The sequence below is a fragment of the Danio aesculapii genome, chromosome 6 (genome assembly GCF_903798145.1).
Source record: "Danio aesculapii chromosome 6, fDanAes4.1, whole genome shotgun sequence".
NCBI classification, from domain to species: domain Eukaryota; kingdom Metazoa; phylum Chordata; class Actinopteri; order Cypriniformes; family Danionidae; genus Danio; species Danio aesculapii.
Genome location: NC_079440.1, coordinates 2,769,609 through 2,789,608, shown reverse-complemented (window position 1 = coordinate 2,789,608; position 20,000 = coordinate 2,769,609). Strand labels below are relative to the sequence as shown.

The 20,000-nt window shown below is 28.4% G+C and overlaps 1 protein-coding gene across 1 annotated transcript in view; it reads left to right on the top strand.

The window, feature by feature from the left end:
* Positions 1–20,000, top strand: part of plxna1b (plexin A1b) — a 323,568-nt gene that overhangs the window by 224,031 nt on the left and 79,537 nt on the right. Inside the window, 1 exon segment of the mRNA XM_056459328.1 lies at positions 8,789–8,903. Within this exon segment, the coding sequence (XP_056315303.1) occupies positions 8,789–8,903 (115 nt within the window).

Genomic DNA, 20,000 nt, shown 5'->3' with positions numbered 1-20,000 from the left:
ATAATATCAAAGTATTTTATGGTATATTTATGGATTTAGACTATAATATCAAAGTATTTTATGGTATATTTATGGATTTAGACAATAATATCAAAGTATTTTATGGTATATTTATGGATTTAGACAATAATATCAAAGTATTTTATGGTATATTTATGGATTTAGACTATAATATCAAAGTATTTTATGGTATATTTATGGATTTAGACTATAATATCAAAGTATTTTATGGTATATTTATGGATTTAGACAATAATATCAAAGTATTTTATGGTATATTTATGGATTTAAACAATAATATCAAAGTATTTTATGGTATATTTATGGATTTAGACAATAATATCAAAGTATTTTATGGTATATTTATGGATTTAGACAATAATATCAAAGTATTTTATGGTATATTTATGGATTTAGACAATAATATCAAAGTATTTTATGGTATATTTATGGTTTTAGACAATAATATCAAAGTATTTTATGGTATATTTATGGTTTTAGACAATAATATCAAAGTATTTTATGGTATATTTATGGATTTAAACAATAATATCAAAGTATTTTATGGTATATTTATGGTTTTAGACAATAATATCAAAGTATTTTATGGTATATTTATGGATTTAGACAATGATATCAAAGTATTTTATGGTATATTTATGGTTTTAGACAATAATATCAAAGTATTTTATGGTATATTTATGGATTTAAACAATAATATCAAAGTATTTTATGGTATATTTATGGATTTAAACAATAATATCAAAGTATTTTATGGTATATTTATGGATTTAGACAATAATATCAAAGTATTTTATGGTATATTTATGGATTTAGACAATAATATCAAAGTATTTTATGGTATATTTATGGATTTAGACAATAATATCAAAGTATTTTATGGTATATTTATGGATTTAGACAATAATATCAAATTATTTTTTGGTATATTTATGGTTTTAGACAATAATATCAAAGTATTTTATGGTATATTTAAGGATTTAGACAATAATATCAAAGTATTTTATGATATATTTATGGATTTAAACAATAATATCAAAGTATTTTATGGTATATTTATGGTTTTAGACAATAATATCAAAGTATTTTATGGTATATTTATGGATTTATACAATAATATCAAAGTATTTTATGGTATATTTATGGATTTAGACAATAATATCAAAGTATTTTATGGTATATTTATGGATTTAGACAATAATATCAAAGTATTTTATGGTATATTTATGGATTTAGACAATAATATCAAAGTATTTTATGGTATATTTATGGATTTATACAATAATATCAAAGTATTTTATGGTATATTTATGGATTTAGACAATAATATCAAAGTATTTTATGGTATATTTATGGATTTAGACAATAATATCAAAGTATTTTATGGTATATTTATGGTTTTAGACAATAATATCAAAGTATTTTATGGTATATTTATGGATTTAGACAATAATATCAAAGTATTTTATGGTATATTTATGGATTTAGACAATAATATCAAAGTATTTTATGGTATATTTATGGATTTAGACAATAATATCAAAGTATTTTATGGTATATTTATGGATTTAGACAATAATATCAAAGTATTTTATGGTATATTTATGGATTTAGACAATAATATCAAAGTATTTTATGGTATATTTATGGTTTTGGACAATAATATCAAAGTATTTTATGGTATATTTATGGATTTAGACAATAATATCAAAGTATTTTATGGTATATTTATGGATTTAGACAATAATATCAAAGTATTTTATGGTATATTTATGGATTTAGACAATAATATCAAAGTATTTTATGGTATATTTATGGATTTAGACAATAATATCAAAGTATTTTATGGTATATTTATGGATTTAGACAATAATATCAAAGTATTTTATGGTATATTTATGGATTTAGACAATAATATCAAAGTATTTTATGGTATATTTATGGATTTAAACAATAATATCAAAGTATTTTATGGTATATTTATGGATTTAGACAATAATATCAAAGTATTTTATGGTATATTTATGGATTTAAACAATAATATCAAAGTATTTTATGGTATATTTATGGATTTAGACAATAATATCAAAGTATTTTATGGTATATTTATGGATTTAGACAATAATATCAAAGTATTTTATGGTATATTTATGGATTTAGACAATAATATCAAAGTATTTTATGGTATATTTATGGTTTTGGACAATAATATCAAAGTATTTTATGGTATATTTATGGATTTAGACAATAATATCAAAGTATTTTATGGTATATTTATGGTTTTAGACAATAATATCAAAGTATTTTATGGTATATTTATGGTTTTAGACAATAATATCAAAGTATTTTATGGTATATTTATGGATTTAGACAATAATATCAAAGTATTTTATGGTATATTTATGGATTTAGACAATACTATCAAAGTATTTTATGGTATATTTATGGTTTTAGACAATAATATCAAAGTATTTTATGGTATATTTATGGTTTTAGACAATAATATCAAAGTATTTTATGGTATATTTATGGATTTAGACAATAATATCAAAGTATTTTATGGTATATTTATGGTTTTAGACAATAATATCAAAGTATTTTATGGTATATTTATGGTTTTAGACAATAATATCAAAGTATTTTATGGTATATTTATGGTTTTAGATATAATATCAAAGTATTTTATGGTATATTTATGGTTTTAGACAATAATATCAAAGTATTTTATGGTATATTTATGGTTTTAGATATAATATCAAAGTATTTTATGGTATATTTATGGATTTAGACAATAATATCAAAGTATTTTATGGTATATTTATGGATTTAGACAATAATATCAAAGTATTTTATGGTATATTTATGGATTTAGACAATAATATCAAAGTATTTTATGGTATATTTATGGATTTAGACAATAATATCAAAGTATTTTATGGTATATTTATGGATTTAGACAATAATATCAAAGTATTTTATGGTATATTTATGGTTTTGGACAATAATATCAAAGTATTTTATGGTATATTTATGGATTTAGACAATAATATCAAAGTATTTTATGGTATATTTATGGATTTAGACAATAATATCAAAGTATTTTATGGTATATTTATGGATTTAGACAATAATATCAAAGTATTTTATGGTATATTTATGGTTTTGGACAATAATATCAAAGTATTTTATGGTATATTTATGGATTTAGACAATAATATCAAAGTATTTTATGGTATATTTATGGTTTTGGACAATAATATCAAAGTATTTTATGGTATATTTATGGATTTAGACAATAATATCAAAGTATTTTATGGTATATTTATGGTTTTAGACAATAATATCAAAGTATTTTATGGTATATTTATGGATTTAGACAATAATATCAAAGTATTTTATGGTATATTTATGGATTTAGACAATAATATCAAAGTATTTTATGGTATATTTATGGATTTAGACAATACTATCAAAGTATTTTATGGTATATTTATGGTTTTAGACAATAATATCAAAGTATTTTATGGTATATTTATGGATTTAGACAATAATATCAAAGTATTTTATGGTATATTTATGGATTTAGACAATAATATCAAAGTATTTTATGGTATATTAATGGATTTAGACAATAAAATCAAAGTTATGGTATATTTATGGATTTAGACAATAATAATAATGATATAAAATGCATTCCCTCCCAGATTTAGCGAGTCAAGTGGTTTTGAGATGAGAGTTTCGTGCATTTTTATAGAAAAACCACAAACATATACTGTCATAAGTTTTGAGAAATCTCCATCACAGAAGGCAGAAATAAAACCAAATATGACTGCAAAATTAGATTTTCCTTACTGTAGTTTTTGTACCAGTAATTTAGCATTAAATGTGTTCAACTGTATCTTATAGACTGTTTTCATTATAGACTGTTTTCTCTCCATACTTATGACTGTGACATTTATAGATTATTCATACATTCACACATCTCATACATGCTGTTGTTGTTATTGTATGCGTATGTGCGCGTGCGTGTGTGTGTTTCACCTGTAATCATTTGTCCTCCATCATGACCACCCTCTGCATTTATTCATGCTGATTAGCAGATTATGAGTCTCTGGAGACGCAGCTTTAACAAACTGACAAATGGTGCCTCGATGGGGGATCATTACCTAAACACACACACACACACACAAGCACATGTGCTTGTGTTTCCTCATGAGACTCAGAAATGCACAAATTCTGCTGCAGGATCTGTTAGACCTTTAGTTAAACTCAAATGCTCATGAAACGTTTTCAAAACTTGATTGAAAAAACCCAATGTGTTATTAATCATGACAGCTCTCTTTTAATGAAGGGTTTTTAATCACTGATATCGTCATCCTCTTTCTTTTTTACTGCTTTGAAATTATTTTTGTAGCTTTTGAGTTAGTTTGCTTTCTTTCTTTCTTCATGCAGTTCTTTTGTGCATTTCTTTATGCATTTCATTATTCAAGCATTTTTCTTCATGCATTTCTTTCTTTATGCATTTCTTTATTTATGCATTTCTTTATTTATACATTTCTTTATGCATTTCTTTATGCATTTCTTTATTTATTCATTTCTTTATTTATACATTTCTTTATGCATTTCTTTATGCATTTCTTTATTTATTCATTTCTTTATTTATACATTTCTTTATGCATTTCTTTATGCATTTCTTTATTTATACATTTCTTCATGCATTTCTTCATGCATTTCTTCATGCATTTCTTCATGCATTTCTTCATGCATTTCTTTCTTCATGCATTTCTTTATTTATGCATTTCTTTAGGCATTTCTTCATGCATTTCTTTCTTAATGCATTTTTCTTCCTGCTTTTATTTCTTCATCCATTTCTTCATGCATTTCTTAATGCATTTCTTTATTCATTTCTTTATTTATGCAATTCTTCATCCATTTCTTTCTTAATGCATTTTTCTTCATGCTTTTATTTCTTTATTCATTTCTTTATTTATGCAATTCTTCACCCATTTCTTTTTTATGAATTTCTTTATGCATTTCTTCATGCATTTCTTTCTTTATGCATTTCTTTCTTTATGCATTTCTTTCTTTATGCATTTTTCTTCATGCATTTCTTTCTTTATGCATTTTTCTTCATGCTTTTCGTTCTTTATGCATTTTTCTTCATGCTTTTCGTTCTTTATGCATTTCTTCATGCATTTCTTTCTTTATGCATTTTTCTTCATGCTTTTCGTTCTTTATGCATTTCTTCATGCATTTCTTTCTTTATGCATTTTTCTTCATGCTTTTCGTTCTTTATGCATTTCTTCATGCTTTTCGTTCTTTATGCATTTTTCTTCATGCTTTTCGTTATTTATGCATTTCTTCATGCATTTCTTTCTTTATGCATTTTTCTTCATGCTTTTCGTTCTTTATGCATTTCTTCATGCATTTCTTTCTTTATGCATTTTTCTTCATGCTTTTCGTTCTTTATGCATTTTTCTTCATGCATTTCTTTCTTTATGCATTTTTCTTCATGCTTTTATTTCTTTATGTATTTCTTTATTTATGCAATTCTTCACCCATTTCTTTTTTATGAATTTCTTTATGCATTTCTTCATGCATTTCTTTCTTTATTCATTTCTTTCTTTATGCATTTTTCTTCATGCATTTCTTTCTTAATGCATTTTTCTTCATGCTTTTATTTCTTTATTCATTTCTTTATTTATGCAATTCTTCATCCATTTCTTTCTTTATGAATTTCTTTATGCATTTCTTTATGAATTCCTTTATGCATTTCTTCATGCATTTCTTTCTTCATGCATTTCTTTATTCATTTATTTCTTTATGCATTTTTCTTCATGCATTTCTTTATGCATTTCTTTCTTCGTGCATTTCTTTATTCATTTCTTTCTTTATGCATTTCTTTCTTTATGTATTTTTCTTCATGCATTTCTTCATGCATTTCTTTATGCATTTCTTTCTTCATGCATTTCTTTATTTATGCATTTCTTTCTTTATGCATTTCTTTCTTAATGCATTTTTCTTCATGCTTTTATTTCTTTATTCATTTCTTTATTTATGCAATTCTTCATCCATTTCTTTCTTTATGAATTTCTTTATGCATTCCTTTATGCATTTCTTTATGCATTTCTTTCTTCATGCATTTCTTCATGCATTTCTTTATTCATTTCTTTCTTTATGCATTTTTCTTCATGCATTCATGCATTTCTTTATGCATTTTTCTTCATGCATTTCTTCATGCATTTCTTTCTTTATGCAATTCTTCATCCATTTCTTTCTTTATGAATTTCTTTATGCATTTCTTTCTGTATGCGTATATTTATATACTGAAACACAAAGTTTTTCAATGTTTGACATTAGTTTTTTTTTTTATAATTTCTTGTAATTGTTATAGATATTATTTATTTGTCCTTATGGTTTCATATATATTGTTTTGTTTGTTAATAACATCAAATGTTAGCAAATAAATAAATACATCTTGCCTGAAAAATATAGATTTTTAAAATATATACTTTAAAATATATACTTATATATTTAAATATTTTTAAATATATACTTTTAGCAAAAAAACATCTATTTATAACTATTAGGATGATTTAAATCAGAATGATCTAATATATATTATAAATGAGTATTTCCAGATTGATCTGAAAACACAGTCGAATCCTCTGAGAGGCTGAAAGTGTTGAGATTTCATTAAGCAATCATTCCTCATCTGTGATTGGACAGCCGTTTTCAACAGAGCAGCTGATTGGTCAATTAGAGCCGAGGCTTTAAACTGTGATGAGGTCAGAGCTCTTTGTCCTTAAGCATCGATTAATGTCACAGACTGAACAAAGCACTGGACTTAATGCTGAATAATTGAAACAAATGACTTTATATTGTGGTCAGAATCCTCCCATGACTTCACAGTGTCTAAGAGACTCAATCTAATTAACAATGAGACATTTTCACCAGTATTTGTGTGAGCGTGCATGCATGTGTGTGTCTGTGTGTGCTGTATATTTATGGTTTTAGATATAATATCAAAGTATTGTATGGTATATTTAAGGATTTAGACAATAATATCAAAGTATTTTATGGTATATTAATGGATTTAGACAATAATATCAAAGTATTTTATGGTATATTTATGGTTTTAGACAATAATATCAAAGTATTTTATGGTATATTAATGGATTTAGACAATAATATCAAAGTATTTTATGGTATATTTATGGATTTAGACAATAATATCAAAGTATTTTATGGTATATTAATGGATTTAGACAATAATATCAAAGTATTTTATGGTATATTTATGGTTTTAGACAATAATATCAAAGTATTTTATGGTATATTTATGGATTTAGACAATAATATCAAAGTATTTTATGGTATATTTATGGATTTAGGCAACAATATCAAAGTATTTTATGGTATATTTATGGTTTTAGACAATAAAATTAAAGTATTTATGACATATGTTTTACGCGGATGCCCTTCCAGCTGCAACCCATCACTGGGAAACACTCAATCACACACATACACTATGGCCAATTTAGCTTACCCAATTCACATATAGCACAAGTCTTGTGGGGGAAACCAGAGCACCCAGAGGAAACCCATGCGAACACGGGGAGAACATCAAACTCCACACAGAAATGCCAACTGACCCAACCGAGGCTCGAACCAGCGACCTTCTTGATGTGAGGCGATCGCGCTACCCACTGTGCCACCGCGTCGCCCCATAATGATAATAATAAATTATTATTATTATTATTATGACTACTATTATTTATATTAATTATTATTATTATTATTATTATTATTATTATTATTATGACTACTATTATTTATATTAATTATTATTATTATTATTATTATTATTATTATTATTATGACTACTATTATTTATATTAATTATTATTATTATTATTATTATTATTATTATTATTATTATTATTATTATTATTATTATTATGACTACTATTATTTATATTAATTATTATTATTATTATTATTATTATTATTATGACTACTATTATTTATATTATTATTATTATTATTATTATTATGACTACTATTATTTATATTATTATTATTATTATTATTATTATTATTATTATTATTATTATTATTATTATGACTACTATTATTTATATTATTATTATTATTATTATTATGACTACTATTATTTATATTATTATTATTATTATTATTATGACTACTATTATTTATATTAATTATTATTAATATTATTATTATTATTATTAATAATATTACTAGTATTATTTATATTAATTATTATTATTATTATGATTATTATTATTATTATTATTGTAAATAATAATAATACATACATATAAATTGTGCTTATTTGCTTTTAGAAATGATCTTATATGATATATGAAAATTACTTTTATTATTCATGCAATTATCATCGTGGTCTAGAGCCATCACTTTAGTCTCTATGTTCCCTCTGTTGGCAGCTGTCTATGTAGACTGTATGCAGAACACTATTTTCTCTCTTTCTCTCTCTCTTATCTACAGTCGTCATGTTTTAATGGGAAATCCTGCTCTTGTCTTGATCTCTCTCTCTCTTTTGTCATCCCTCACCTTCCCTCTTAAAGCACAGACACATAATAAAGTGGATGTTTAAAGTGAACGAGGGATTATTTCACGTGCGGAATGAGGTCAGAGTAAAGGACGAATGAACAGTGCTGTGGTTTCTGACTGTTATAAGGGATGCTTTAGTGTGTGTCTGATCTGAATGTTTATTTTTCAGGTGTTTGTCGTGTGTGAACGGCTCTTTTCCATGTCACTGGTGTAAATACAGACATCTGTGCACTCAGAACGCAAACGACTGCTCTTTTCAGGAGGGACGAGTGAACATGTCTGAGGTAAGAAACACATCCTAAAATGACACACCTGATCACACTGTCATGCTTAAAGGGATAGTTCACCTAAAAATGAAATTTCCTGCTAGTTTACTCACCCACAGTTATCCTAAATGTATAAATCCTAAATAAATCATCCTAAATAAAGGTGACTTTGTTTCTACTGTAGGACATTAAAGAAGATTTTGAGCTCTTTTGAGTGAACTATCCCTTTAATATGCATTATTAATACATTTGAAAGAGGTCTGTTGTTCCTCCTTTCCTCAAGAGATCATATATCTGATCAAAAATACTTCAGAAAATTCTGATATATTATTGCACTTTAAAACTCCTGTTTACTTTTGGGTTATATGTTACATTTTAATTTAAAAGTTTGATCAAAAGGTGAATTTTCAGCATCATTTCTTCAGGCTTCAGTGTCCTTATGGAGTAATTCTACTGATTTAATGATGAAAAATCATTTAAATTAATCTGCATAATTTAGTAGTAACTGATACATAATTTTTTTATTTAGTGTATAATATAATTGTGCATTAATATAATTAGCTCATATAAACTTCCAACATATACATGAGGTTTGAGGCTTTCTTGAAATTAATTTTCTTGCATAACAATATCAAGGTTGAATTATTGCAGAAATTACATTTACACACTAAAACAAACAACCAAAAAGATAAATAAATAAATAAATAAATAAATTAAAAAAAATTTAATTTAACAATTTTTTTTCAAAATATACTCCAAAAAACATTTCAAGTTAATGAAATATGCACCAATAAACAGATTTACATTGACACATCCCTTCCCAAGATTAAAATTATTAAAGGATAAGCATTCATTTGAAATACAAATAAGAGATTTGTAAAATTATAAATATCTTCAATGCAATTGAATGCATGCCTGAAGTATGAACACTTTTGGAAACACTTTAAAATAACTTGTATAATGGGCTTAATAATTTGTGACTCGTTGATTTTTCATTACTAAATTAAGTGTCACATTATTTACAAGCCATTTGTATTTAACCTCCTGGGGCTTGAGTGTCCACATATGTGGACGGCACATTGAGCTCTTAAGTGGCTGTTTAAAATACTTTGAATGTTTAATGTTTTGTTACAGACATATATAGTGTCATCCTGCAACTGTTTTGCAGCATATGAAATGTCCCAAACACTATTTTTAACTGTCCAAAATGGGGAAAAAAAATAGTTTTTACTCTCTAACAGTCAAAGCAATAAAAAAAAAAAACATATGTTAAATATGCATTAAAAAACATTTAGGAAATGTGTTTTATGTAAATTCTGACCACGAGTCCACATATATGGACATCATTTTTCTCTAAAAGTACATCATATCAAAAGATGAAACTTAGAATTTTATTCTAATTAGGTTATAATAAGCCCAAATAGCAAAGAGAAATAAAAAATGCATGAAAAAAAACACCATGGGCCTTAAGAGGTTAGGGTTTTTAAGATCATACAGAATGAGTTAGTAAATGATTAATAAACTATTGAAATCAACGTTTATATATCTGATTATTCAGGCGTATAGTAATGGTTACTATGTATGTTAATAAATGCTTTATCAACTCAACTATCATGTAGTTTTGTGACCTAATCTAAAGTGAGGACTATTTATGCTTTATAAATCCCTTATAAATGACTATTAAAGGCTCAAAATCAAATGAACAATAATCTTTGCAATCCCATCTAAAAAGTACAATTTCTGTGCAGTTTAAACCTTACTGAATAACAGGAGTGTCACAATATAACACCAAATTAGATAAAACAACAACAATAGAATAATTTCACAACATAATACGATGCAACATTTCTTTATTTAGTGATTCTATTTTAAGATAAGGTTGCAAAGATAAATTTTTCATTTGATGCAGGTTCATTTGTGCATCTTCAAATGAATAGAAATGAATGAAGTCCTTAATTTTCTTTTTTTTTCCTGTTTAGAATAAAACCGAGCCTTTAATTGTCATTTATAAGGGATTTATAAAGCATGAATAGTCCCCAATTCAGATTAGGTCACAAAACTGCATGAAGTTGAGTTAATAAAGCATTTATTAACATGCAAATTAACTATCAGTTAAGCCTGAATAACAAAAAAGATAAATAGTTTATTAATCATTTACTTGCGTATTCAGAATGATCTTAAAAACCAACAACTACTGTATTCTTAAATAACTGGATTGTTAATAATGCAATACTTAATTTAGTAATGAAAAATTAATCATTAATAAGTATGAAAACACAATTATTAAGCACATTATACTTGTGCTTTCAAGTCAAGAATAGAGAATTCTTGACTTGAATAAAGCTGCTTAACTCATCTTTTTAGGACTGTTTTTAATTTGTGATATCTTTTATTCTTACTGTGTTTTTTATTGTATTTTCTTATCGTTTTACTGTGCTTTGTTGTCTTTAGTTTATTGTAAGTGCTTTGAGTTTTAGAAAAGTGCGTTATAAATAAAATTAATTATTATTATTATTGTTATTATTATTATTATTATTAATATTATTATTATTATTATTAATATTTGTATCTGCAGTTATAAACTGCTTACTAACGTATATTAATGTAGAGTTAATGTTTAACAGATAAGGAGTTCACTATTTTCTCATGCTTATTAAATGGTTCATAGTGTGTAGTTATATAAAGTGTTACCACATTTTTTTCTTAAAATAAATCTTAATGACAACGGACGTTAATTACAGCATTATTACATCTTAGTTAAACATAAATATTTATATTGCTCTCATAATGCATAGTTTTTTCTTTTTAAACAGCCTCGGATTTCTTATTGAATATGTAAACATAAATTAAATGACTTTGCACGCAACATTTCTGAAAATAAATGGGGAAAAAATCCTCATATTTCATCCCGATCTAATCAAATGCATGCATTGAAGCCACGCCCCCTTCAGCTAATTCAATATCGGTGGTAAACGCATCACATCACAGGTGTTGCACGTGACACCGCGTGAGTATAATGCTCTGCAAACTGCATTTGAGATGCTGTGTAATGATTATGGTGTGTGTGTGTGTGTCTCATTGATTTGTGTGGACGCTGAAAGCTGACGCTGGTGTGTAGAGTGTGTTTATCACTGTGCTGTGAAGTCTGTCCTCATCTGAAACCTGATCTGCTGTGCAGGATAACACCAGAGAGTCTGTTTATCATGTTGATGTGGGGATATCCCATCATTCTATGCTTTAAAAGACACACTAGTTTCGAGGGTTGCACGATATTGGAAAAGTCGAACATTGTGATATTTTGTTATTCTGCAATAGATATATAAGATATGAATACAATTTCACCACATGACTTATTGAATAAACTAAATTGTCCGTAGTGTATGAGAATGAGTGTGTATGGGTGTTTCCCAGTACTGAGTTGCAGCTGGAAGGGCATTTGCTGTGTAAAACACATGCTGGATAAGTTGGTGGTTCATTCCGCGGTGGCGGCCCCTGATTAAGAAAGGGACTAAACTGAAGGAAAATGAATGAATGAATGAATGACTTAAACAGCTCTGTTAGGAAAGTCATTCATTTTGGGTTTGATGGGATTGAATCATGCATAAAATATGATAAACAAAACGCAAGCATAAATACAATAGAGCAAAAGATACAAATCAGATAAACAGTCAAACAGTATTCAGGTACAGAAATTGAATAATCAAAGTAAAACAACACCGTAATCTTCACTGTAGAAATAATTCTGTAGAATTATTGGTCACACTTTATTTTAATATACAATTCACACTATTAACAAGCCATTAAATATTACTTTTCGCTCAATAAACTTCTAATAAGCTGCTTTTTAATAGTTTGTAAGGTAGTAGTGGTGTTTAGGTATATTAGGGAATAGGTTTATACTTTATAAGTTAATATCAGGTAATAAGTAGGCCCACACGGAATTTCGCGTGCAGAATTCTGCAGATTTTCCACAGATTTTTAGCCCATCATTAATTCTGTTTATTTATTTGAGTCACTGTGTGTAAATCTATATTTATTCAGCTTTTTAATTAATTACAGTAATATTATTGACTAATATGAAAATGTTGATCTGATTTATGTACAATGCAGTTTGTACAGTAATATCTTCTGTCTTTTAGTAGATCTGTTATATCAGAATCAGAATCAGGAAGAGCTTTATTGCCAGGTATGTTCACACATATGAGGAATTTGTTTTGGTGACAGAGCTTCTACAGTGCAACAGGATAACAGAGACAGAACAAAAAACAGATCATAAATATATTTTAAAAAATAGAAGTAAGTAGTGAATGCAAATATACAGATTGACAAGTGTATGTACGTGTTTATTACTATATAAAACGTTATATGTGCAGCTGTTATGTGCAAATTGGCATGTAAAGTGTGTTGTTAAATAAGTGTATATGTGTATAAAAGTGTATAGCAAGTAGTGATGTTGGTTCCACAATTATTATCATCAAGTGTTCATGAGATGGATTGCCTGAGGGAAGAAACTGTTTCTGTGTCGGGCTGTTCTGGTGTGCAGTGCTCTGTAGCGTCGACCAGAAGGTAACAGTTCAAAGAGGCAGTGTGCTGGGTGTGAGGGGTCCAGAGTGATTTTGGCAGCCCTTCTGCTCGCTCTGGATAAGTACAGTTCTTGGGGAGTAGGAAGGGTTGTACTAGTGATTTTCTCAGCAGTCCGAACTATTCGACGTAGTCTTTGGAGGTCATGTGAGAGACTTGCTTTGTTTACCAAATAAAGTGAATCTAATTGGATTTGCATTTTAAACATTAAATTAAAGTTAAAAAGATATCATTATTTTTTATTTCACATATTAAGGTTTTAGTTATGAGACTCCCAAAATAATTCTGCAGAAATCCACAGATTTTTACCAAAATTCTCTGCAGAAATGGGAAAAAACGTCCGCAGATTCCGTCTGGCCTTAGTAATCAGCCAGCAGTAAATGATGCCAATTGTGTACTTAAACTAAAAGTGTACTTAAAGTGTTTCTAAATTATTTTTGAATAAAGTTACAAATGTACATTTTTCTGCCCACATTTCTAGTAAATTTCTTGACATGCCTTTTAAAACGCATGCAAATGATTCTTCAACTCTGCAGCGGCTTCACAAATCTCATGCATTCTGAACTGTGGTGATGATCTCTTTATTCTATGTACTATAACTAAAATGTATTTGACAATATCTACACTGTAAGAAGACATTAGTTACTCTAAAATAAAGTCAGTAAACTCTTTGCCTTAAAGTCAGTAAACCCACTGACTTTAACATTTCAAAAAATGCATATAGTTGGTTTACTTGAAAAAAGAAAGCAAACTCGTTGCCTTATAATTAAGTCAAAAGATTTAATAAACACTGAACTGTGGTGATGATCAAATATAGTCCCGACTCGACATTACAGATCTGTTGTGTGACTATTGCGGATGCACACATAACAATATCGATGCTGAAATTATGTATTGTGCAGATCTGATAGACTCCAGATGTGTGACAGGAGTGAAACGTGTGAGCCAAACAAGGGCAGGGAGAAAGTTGTGGCTTGAGAGATCATATTATGGATGTGACTGTGTGTGTGTGTGTGTGTGTGTGTGTGTGTGTGCTTGAGCAGGAGTGAAGCGTAATGAGGAGAGCTGGTAAAGAAAGTGCTGCACTGTGTGTGTGTGTGTGTGTGTTTGTATATTTATGTGTGTATATTCTTAGCCTGTGTGTGTGGGTTCTTACTGTTTGTATGTGTGCTGTAATCTCTCCCAGCAGCAGCACACAGATCATACACCAGTCTAATAAGGGTCTGCAGCCCATCAACAGGTCTGAACTAAAGCTGAAACCTGTAAAATATAAACTATGTAACTAGAGTGTACATAAATTCCACTTAAATGTTTCACATTAAAAACATTTAATTGCTATAGAATGATTTAAAAAATGTTATTTGTTTTTTTATTCAATTAAATTTTGTTAAATTATTTAGCTTTTTTGAAAATAAGTTCTGCAATAAAATACTGTAAAAGGAAAATAAATAATAGTAATAATAATACAATAAATAAATTTTACTTCACCAATTTGTACGTGTATAAAAACATATTGGATTTCAAATTACAGTGTTTTTTTAAAGCATTTCTTGTCATCTAGTAAATATTTTTAATGTTTTATTTTATTTTTAATAATTTAATTCATTAGTTATTTTATTTTTATTTATTTTAATTTAGTTTATTTTCTATTTTATTTTATTTATTTAATTTTTTACATTTTAATTATTTTTTAAATTTAATTATATTTATTTAATTAAAAAAAGATATATATTTAATTTAATTTTTTTAAAATAAATTTATTTTTATTTTATTTTTATTTATTTATTTAATATATTATTTTATTCATTTTGTTTTTTAAAATTCATAAAAAATTTTATTTTGTTTTTAATTAATTTTTATTTATTTATTTATTTTTATTTATTTATTTTCATTTTATATTTTATTTAATTTATTTAATTATTTATCTAATTTATTTTATTTTTTATTTAATTTATAAATGTATTTATTTATTTATTTTATTTTTTAAATAAAATTAAATTACATTTTTTATTTTATTTTTTATTTTATTTTATTTTTGCCTAGTTATGCCTTTAAGTGCCCCTTTTAAGCTGAATACTAGTATTTTGCTAAATAACTTGTTAAATATTATGTACTGTCATCATGGCAAGGACAAAGTTATTAGAAATATGTTATAAAACATTAAAATATTCTCTCCATTAAACAACACTTTGGAAATGTTTGAAAATGTATTGCAACTTCACAATAATTTAGCCTTCATCTGTTTTGGTCACAGAAGTGAGTGTTTTCTGTGCTGCTTGTTTCTTCATCATGGTGAAAAGCCAGAACCCATCAGTGCTGTGAGAGTCTTTGAGTCGGAAAAGATGTGAATCAGCGCAGCAGAAAGACATTGAGCTTCATTTTTAACACACGATTTGCTTTTGCTCTGTCTGTTCCTTCTCTTTTCCGTTCACATCACACCAGTTTTGCTTTCATATCTTCAGCTTCTATTGACTGCGAGAACACAGCTAGTCATCAAGTGACAGCCGGTTACAATCAGGACTGTTAAAGTGAGCAGTAGTTTTATTCCACACACACACACACACACATGCTGAAACATGCCAATCGCCATGACGACAGCACTAATTACAGCCTCCAGAAATGTGTCACATGGACTCTGGTGTCACCTATAACCCCATTACTCTCAATCCTGATGCTGCATGCCATTTCACCTACTTAAACTCTGTCCTAAAATTATGTGCTATTTCTTTTTAATCAAAAGTATATCATTTTGAGTGTGTTACGGAAGAATACGCAAGCTTTGGGACATTACACTTTACACCTCATTAACATACTGTCTTACATTTTTTAGATATTAATTAAGCAACGTTAAAACATCTATATCAAATCCTATTCACTTAACTGTCGGTCTCAAGCGTCCACCATGTTTGTAGTTTTAACACTCTTTAAATGTGTTTGTAGTTCTAATCGAATTCACATCCACCGTGCATTGCATTGTGGGTAATAGAGTATGCAAAGATCTGCATCAGAACAGTACACCATCAGGGTAACTTTGGAATACTCTTTACTTAACTGTCAGTCTCACATCCACCATGTTTGTAGTTTTAACACTTTTTAAATGTTTTTGTAGTTCTAATCGAATTCACATCCACCGTGCATTGCATTGTGGGTAATAGAGTATGCAAAGATCTGCATCAGAAACAGTAGACCATCAGGGTGCGTTTGGAATACTCTTAACTGTCAGTGTCACTCATCCGCCATGTTTGTAGTTCTAATCAATTTCACATCCACCATGCATTGCATTGTGGGTAATAGAGTACACACAGATCTGCATCAGAAACACTAGACCATCAGGGTAACTTTGGAATACTCTTCACTTAACTTTTGGTCTCAAGCATCCGCCATGTTTGTAGTTTTAACACTTTTAAATGTGTTTGTAGTTCTAATCGAATTTACATCCACTGCACAATGCATTGTGGGTAATGGAGAACACACAGATCTGCACCAGAAACAGTAAAAAGTGTTAAAACTACAAACATGGCGGATGATTGAGACCAACAGTTAAGTGAAGAGTATTCCAAAGTTACCCTGTTGGTCTCAATCATCCGCCATGTTTGTAGTTTTAACACTTTTTGCATGTGTTTGTAGTTCTAATCGAATTTACATTCACCGCACAATGCATTGTGGGTAATGGAGAACAACAGAATCTGCACCAGAAACAGTAGGTAACTTCGGAAAACTCATATTAACATACTATGACTTGCAACACACTCATTTGATTTTCAAGCACTATTTAGCACCTATAATAAGTGAATTGGGACGCAGAATTGACTCTTTTCTGTCGTTTGTTTGGTTTTGTTCGCTGGTTTGCTCCGTTTTTCTCATTTCTGTTCATATCCGCCACCCGGTTTTATCTCTTTCTCTCTGTAATATTGATGTGTCGGGCAGCTGAAGCGCAGATCTAATCCACTTTGAATAATTAAACTAGAGGAGGAGGAGGAGGTGCGGTGACTTTATCTGACTGATTACTTCCTCTCTCTCTCTCGTTGTCTTCCCTCTTTGTTCTTGCATCTTCTCACGGTGTTATATGTATGTCTTATTTTTAGCTCATGTACCCTTCAGCTGCTGTGCTGCCTACCTAGACTGTATTTTTAGGCCTGGTTGGCGCTTGTGATGCGGAGCCTGTTCCAAAAGATAGGCAGCAGCCGGTGCTGTATGTTGGATACTAAAATGGAATCCATTGTGTTCTAAGAAGACAATCCCAGAATGCACTGGGGTGATTACACTGCATTCAGGGGGAATTATTGTATTTTTCAGGTATGCACATAAGTTATGTCACTCTATGGCAGGGGTGTCCAAACTCGGTCCTGGAGGGTTGGTGTCCTGCATATTTTAGTTCCGAGCCCACTTAAACACACCTGAACCAGCTAATCAAGCTCTTTCCAGGTATACTAAAACTTCCAGGAAGGTTTTTTTGTCTTACACTCAAAAATATTTGTGAAAAATGTATTCAAACTTAATTAAAACGAGCTGAATTAACCCAATTCTTGAATTTTTTGGAGGAAAACTTGATTGTTTTATGTTTGATCCACTTAAATTTGTAAAACCAATTAAATTTGGGACCACATGAAGGCATTGTGTTGAACTCTGCATTTGATTTACTGTGTATCAGCTTGTTTTATAGCAGCTACTGTTAGTGTAGTCTTATGTGCTTCACATCAATTCTGCTGCTGTCAGGATGCTGTCTTTAAAGGCCACTGATGTAGACAGCACTCACTAGGGAGCACAGCCTGATGAGGGCACATATACAGAGAGTGTCGATGGGTAATCGCACACACAAGAGCCCTGACATCGAAACCACGTTTACTTTCCATTCAATTTAACACCGAGCTATTTAAATGAGGCCGTTTAATTTCAATAAATTGAATTTAAGCATTGAAATTAGTTCAGCACTCTGGCTTGAGAGTGATCAGTGGCTTTCTGATGGGCTTCGTGAAGTCATATTACGGCTCATTTTCCGTTTAGAGCTGTTTTCTTCTGTGCTGTAAGTGCTTATGGTGCTTGTGCTTCAGCCGGGGATATCTGTGTTTTAATGGTTCCTCTGGCCCTGCGCACTGGAACAAATATTAATGTTTGACGGTGGGAGATGGGATGCTTTAGCAGTAGATTTGGCATTGTTAAAGAAAAAGCAGCATTGGTGCTCTTATAAGTAAATGCGTTTGTGGTTGCTATGTTTAATTTGTGTTTAGCAGTGCTTCATTTAATTAATCAAATATACATTAACCCTTGTGTGCCGTTAGGGTTGTCTTCATGCACTCTGGGGGGATTTTCAGTCTTAATTTGGGCACAATGTTCTCTGTGTTTCAGCCAATGGAATAATTTTTAGTTGCAAATCTTATTTTGACACATATTTTAGGAAAAGGCTTTGAAATTAAAAAAAACTCAACAATATTCTCTGCAAATCGACTACCTTTCAGTTATGTTGGAGGCTGTTTTTACCCTATTGACTTCCATTATAATCATGTTTTTTTTTCATCATTTGCAACCATGACAGCGTATAATCATGCATTAATTTTTAAAAAATAACTATTATTAAGGGATTTTTCACCTTCAATTTAGATAGGATAGTGGAAGTTACAGACAGGAAAGTATTGGAGCAGAGAGAGGGGGGAAGGGTCAACAAAGGACCTCGAGCCGGGAATTGAACTCGAGTCGCCATGCTATATGTCAGCACACTTAACCACTAGGCTATTGGTGGATACGCTTATTGGCTATTTACTAACCCTAATCGTGCATTTTTGATTGTTGTTTGTTTTCCCTATAGGGAAGAGGTACAATTTGTAAATTTTATATGTACAATGCTCAGCATATTTGAGTACACCCCACAATCAATTTTTTATTGAATATAGATTATTAAATTTGGTGCATTTAAACAAAAGATATTTATTAAACAGATATATTTATTAAAATAATATTTTAGGCACCAATCATATTTAGAAATTGAAAGATTATACAATTAAATTCAAGCAAAATATTGCAAAAAAAAAAATATTACAACCCCCAAAATTTCAACAAAATTTTTCTTTTCTTTTTTTTTTTTTTTGCTTCTCTTGATTTTTCCTCTTGTTTAAATTTGTATTTAATATTTTTCTATAACACATTAATTTGGCTGTATTAGTTTTTGGACCGTTATCGTAAGTTATTTTGTTAGATTAGCTCCAGATTTGGCTTCAGTGCTGACTGAACTAATGTATATGCACAAATATAATATTGTAAAGCTTCCTATTAAAGCATATGAATTTAAAAGGTAGATTTGTGAGGAGTGTACTTATATATGCTGAGCACTGTATATATGTAATTTAATACTAATTTTACACACTAATAATAATTTTAATAAAATTGTAAAAAAATACAAACTACAAAATGTCAACAAAATGTTATATATTTTGTTTCTTTAGATTTTTGCTCCTTTTACATTTTTATTTTATATTTTTCCCTAACATATAAATGTGGGTTACTAATTTTTGGACGGTTTTCATAAATTATGTTGTTAGA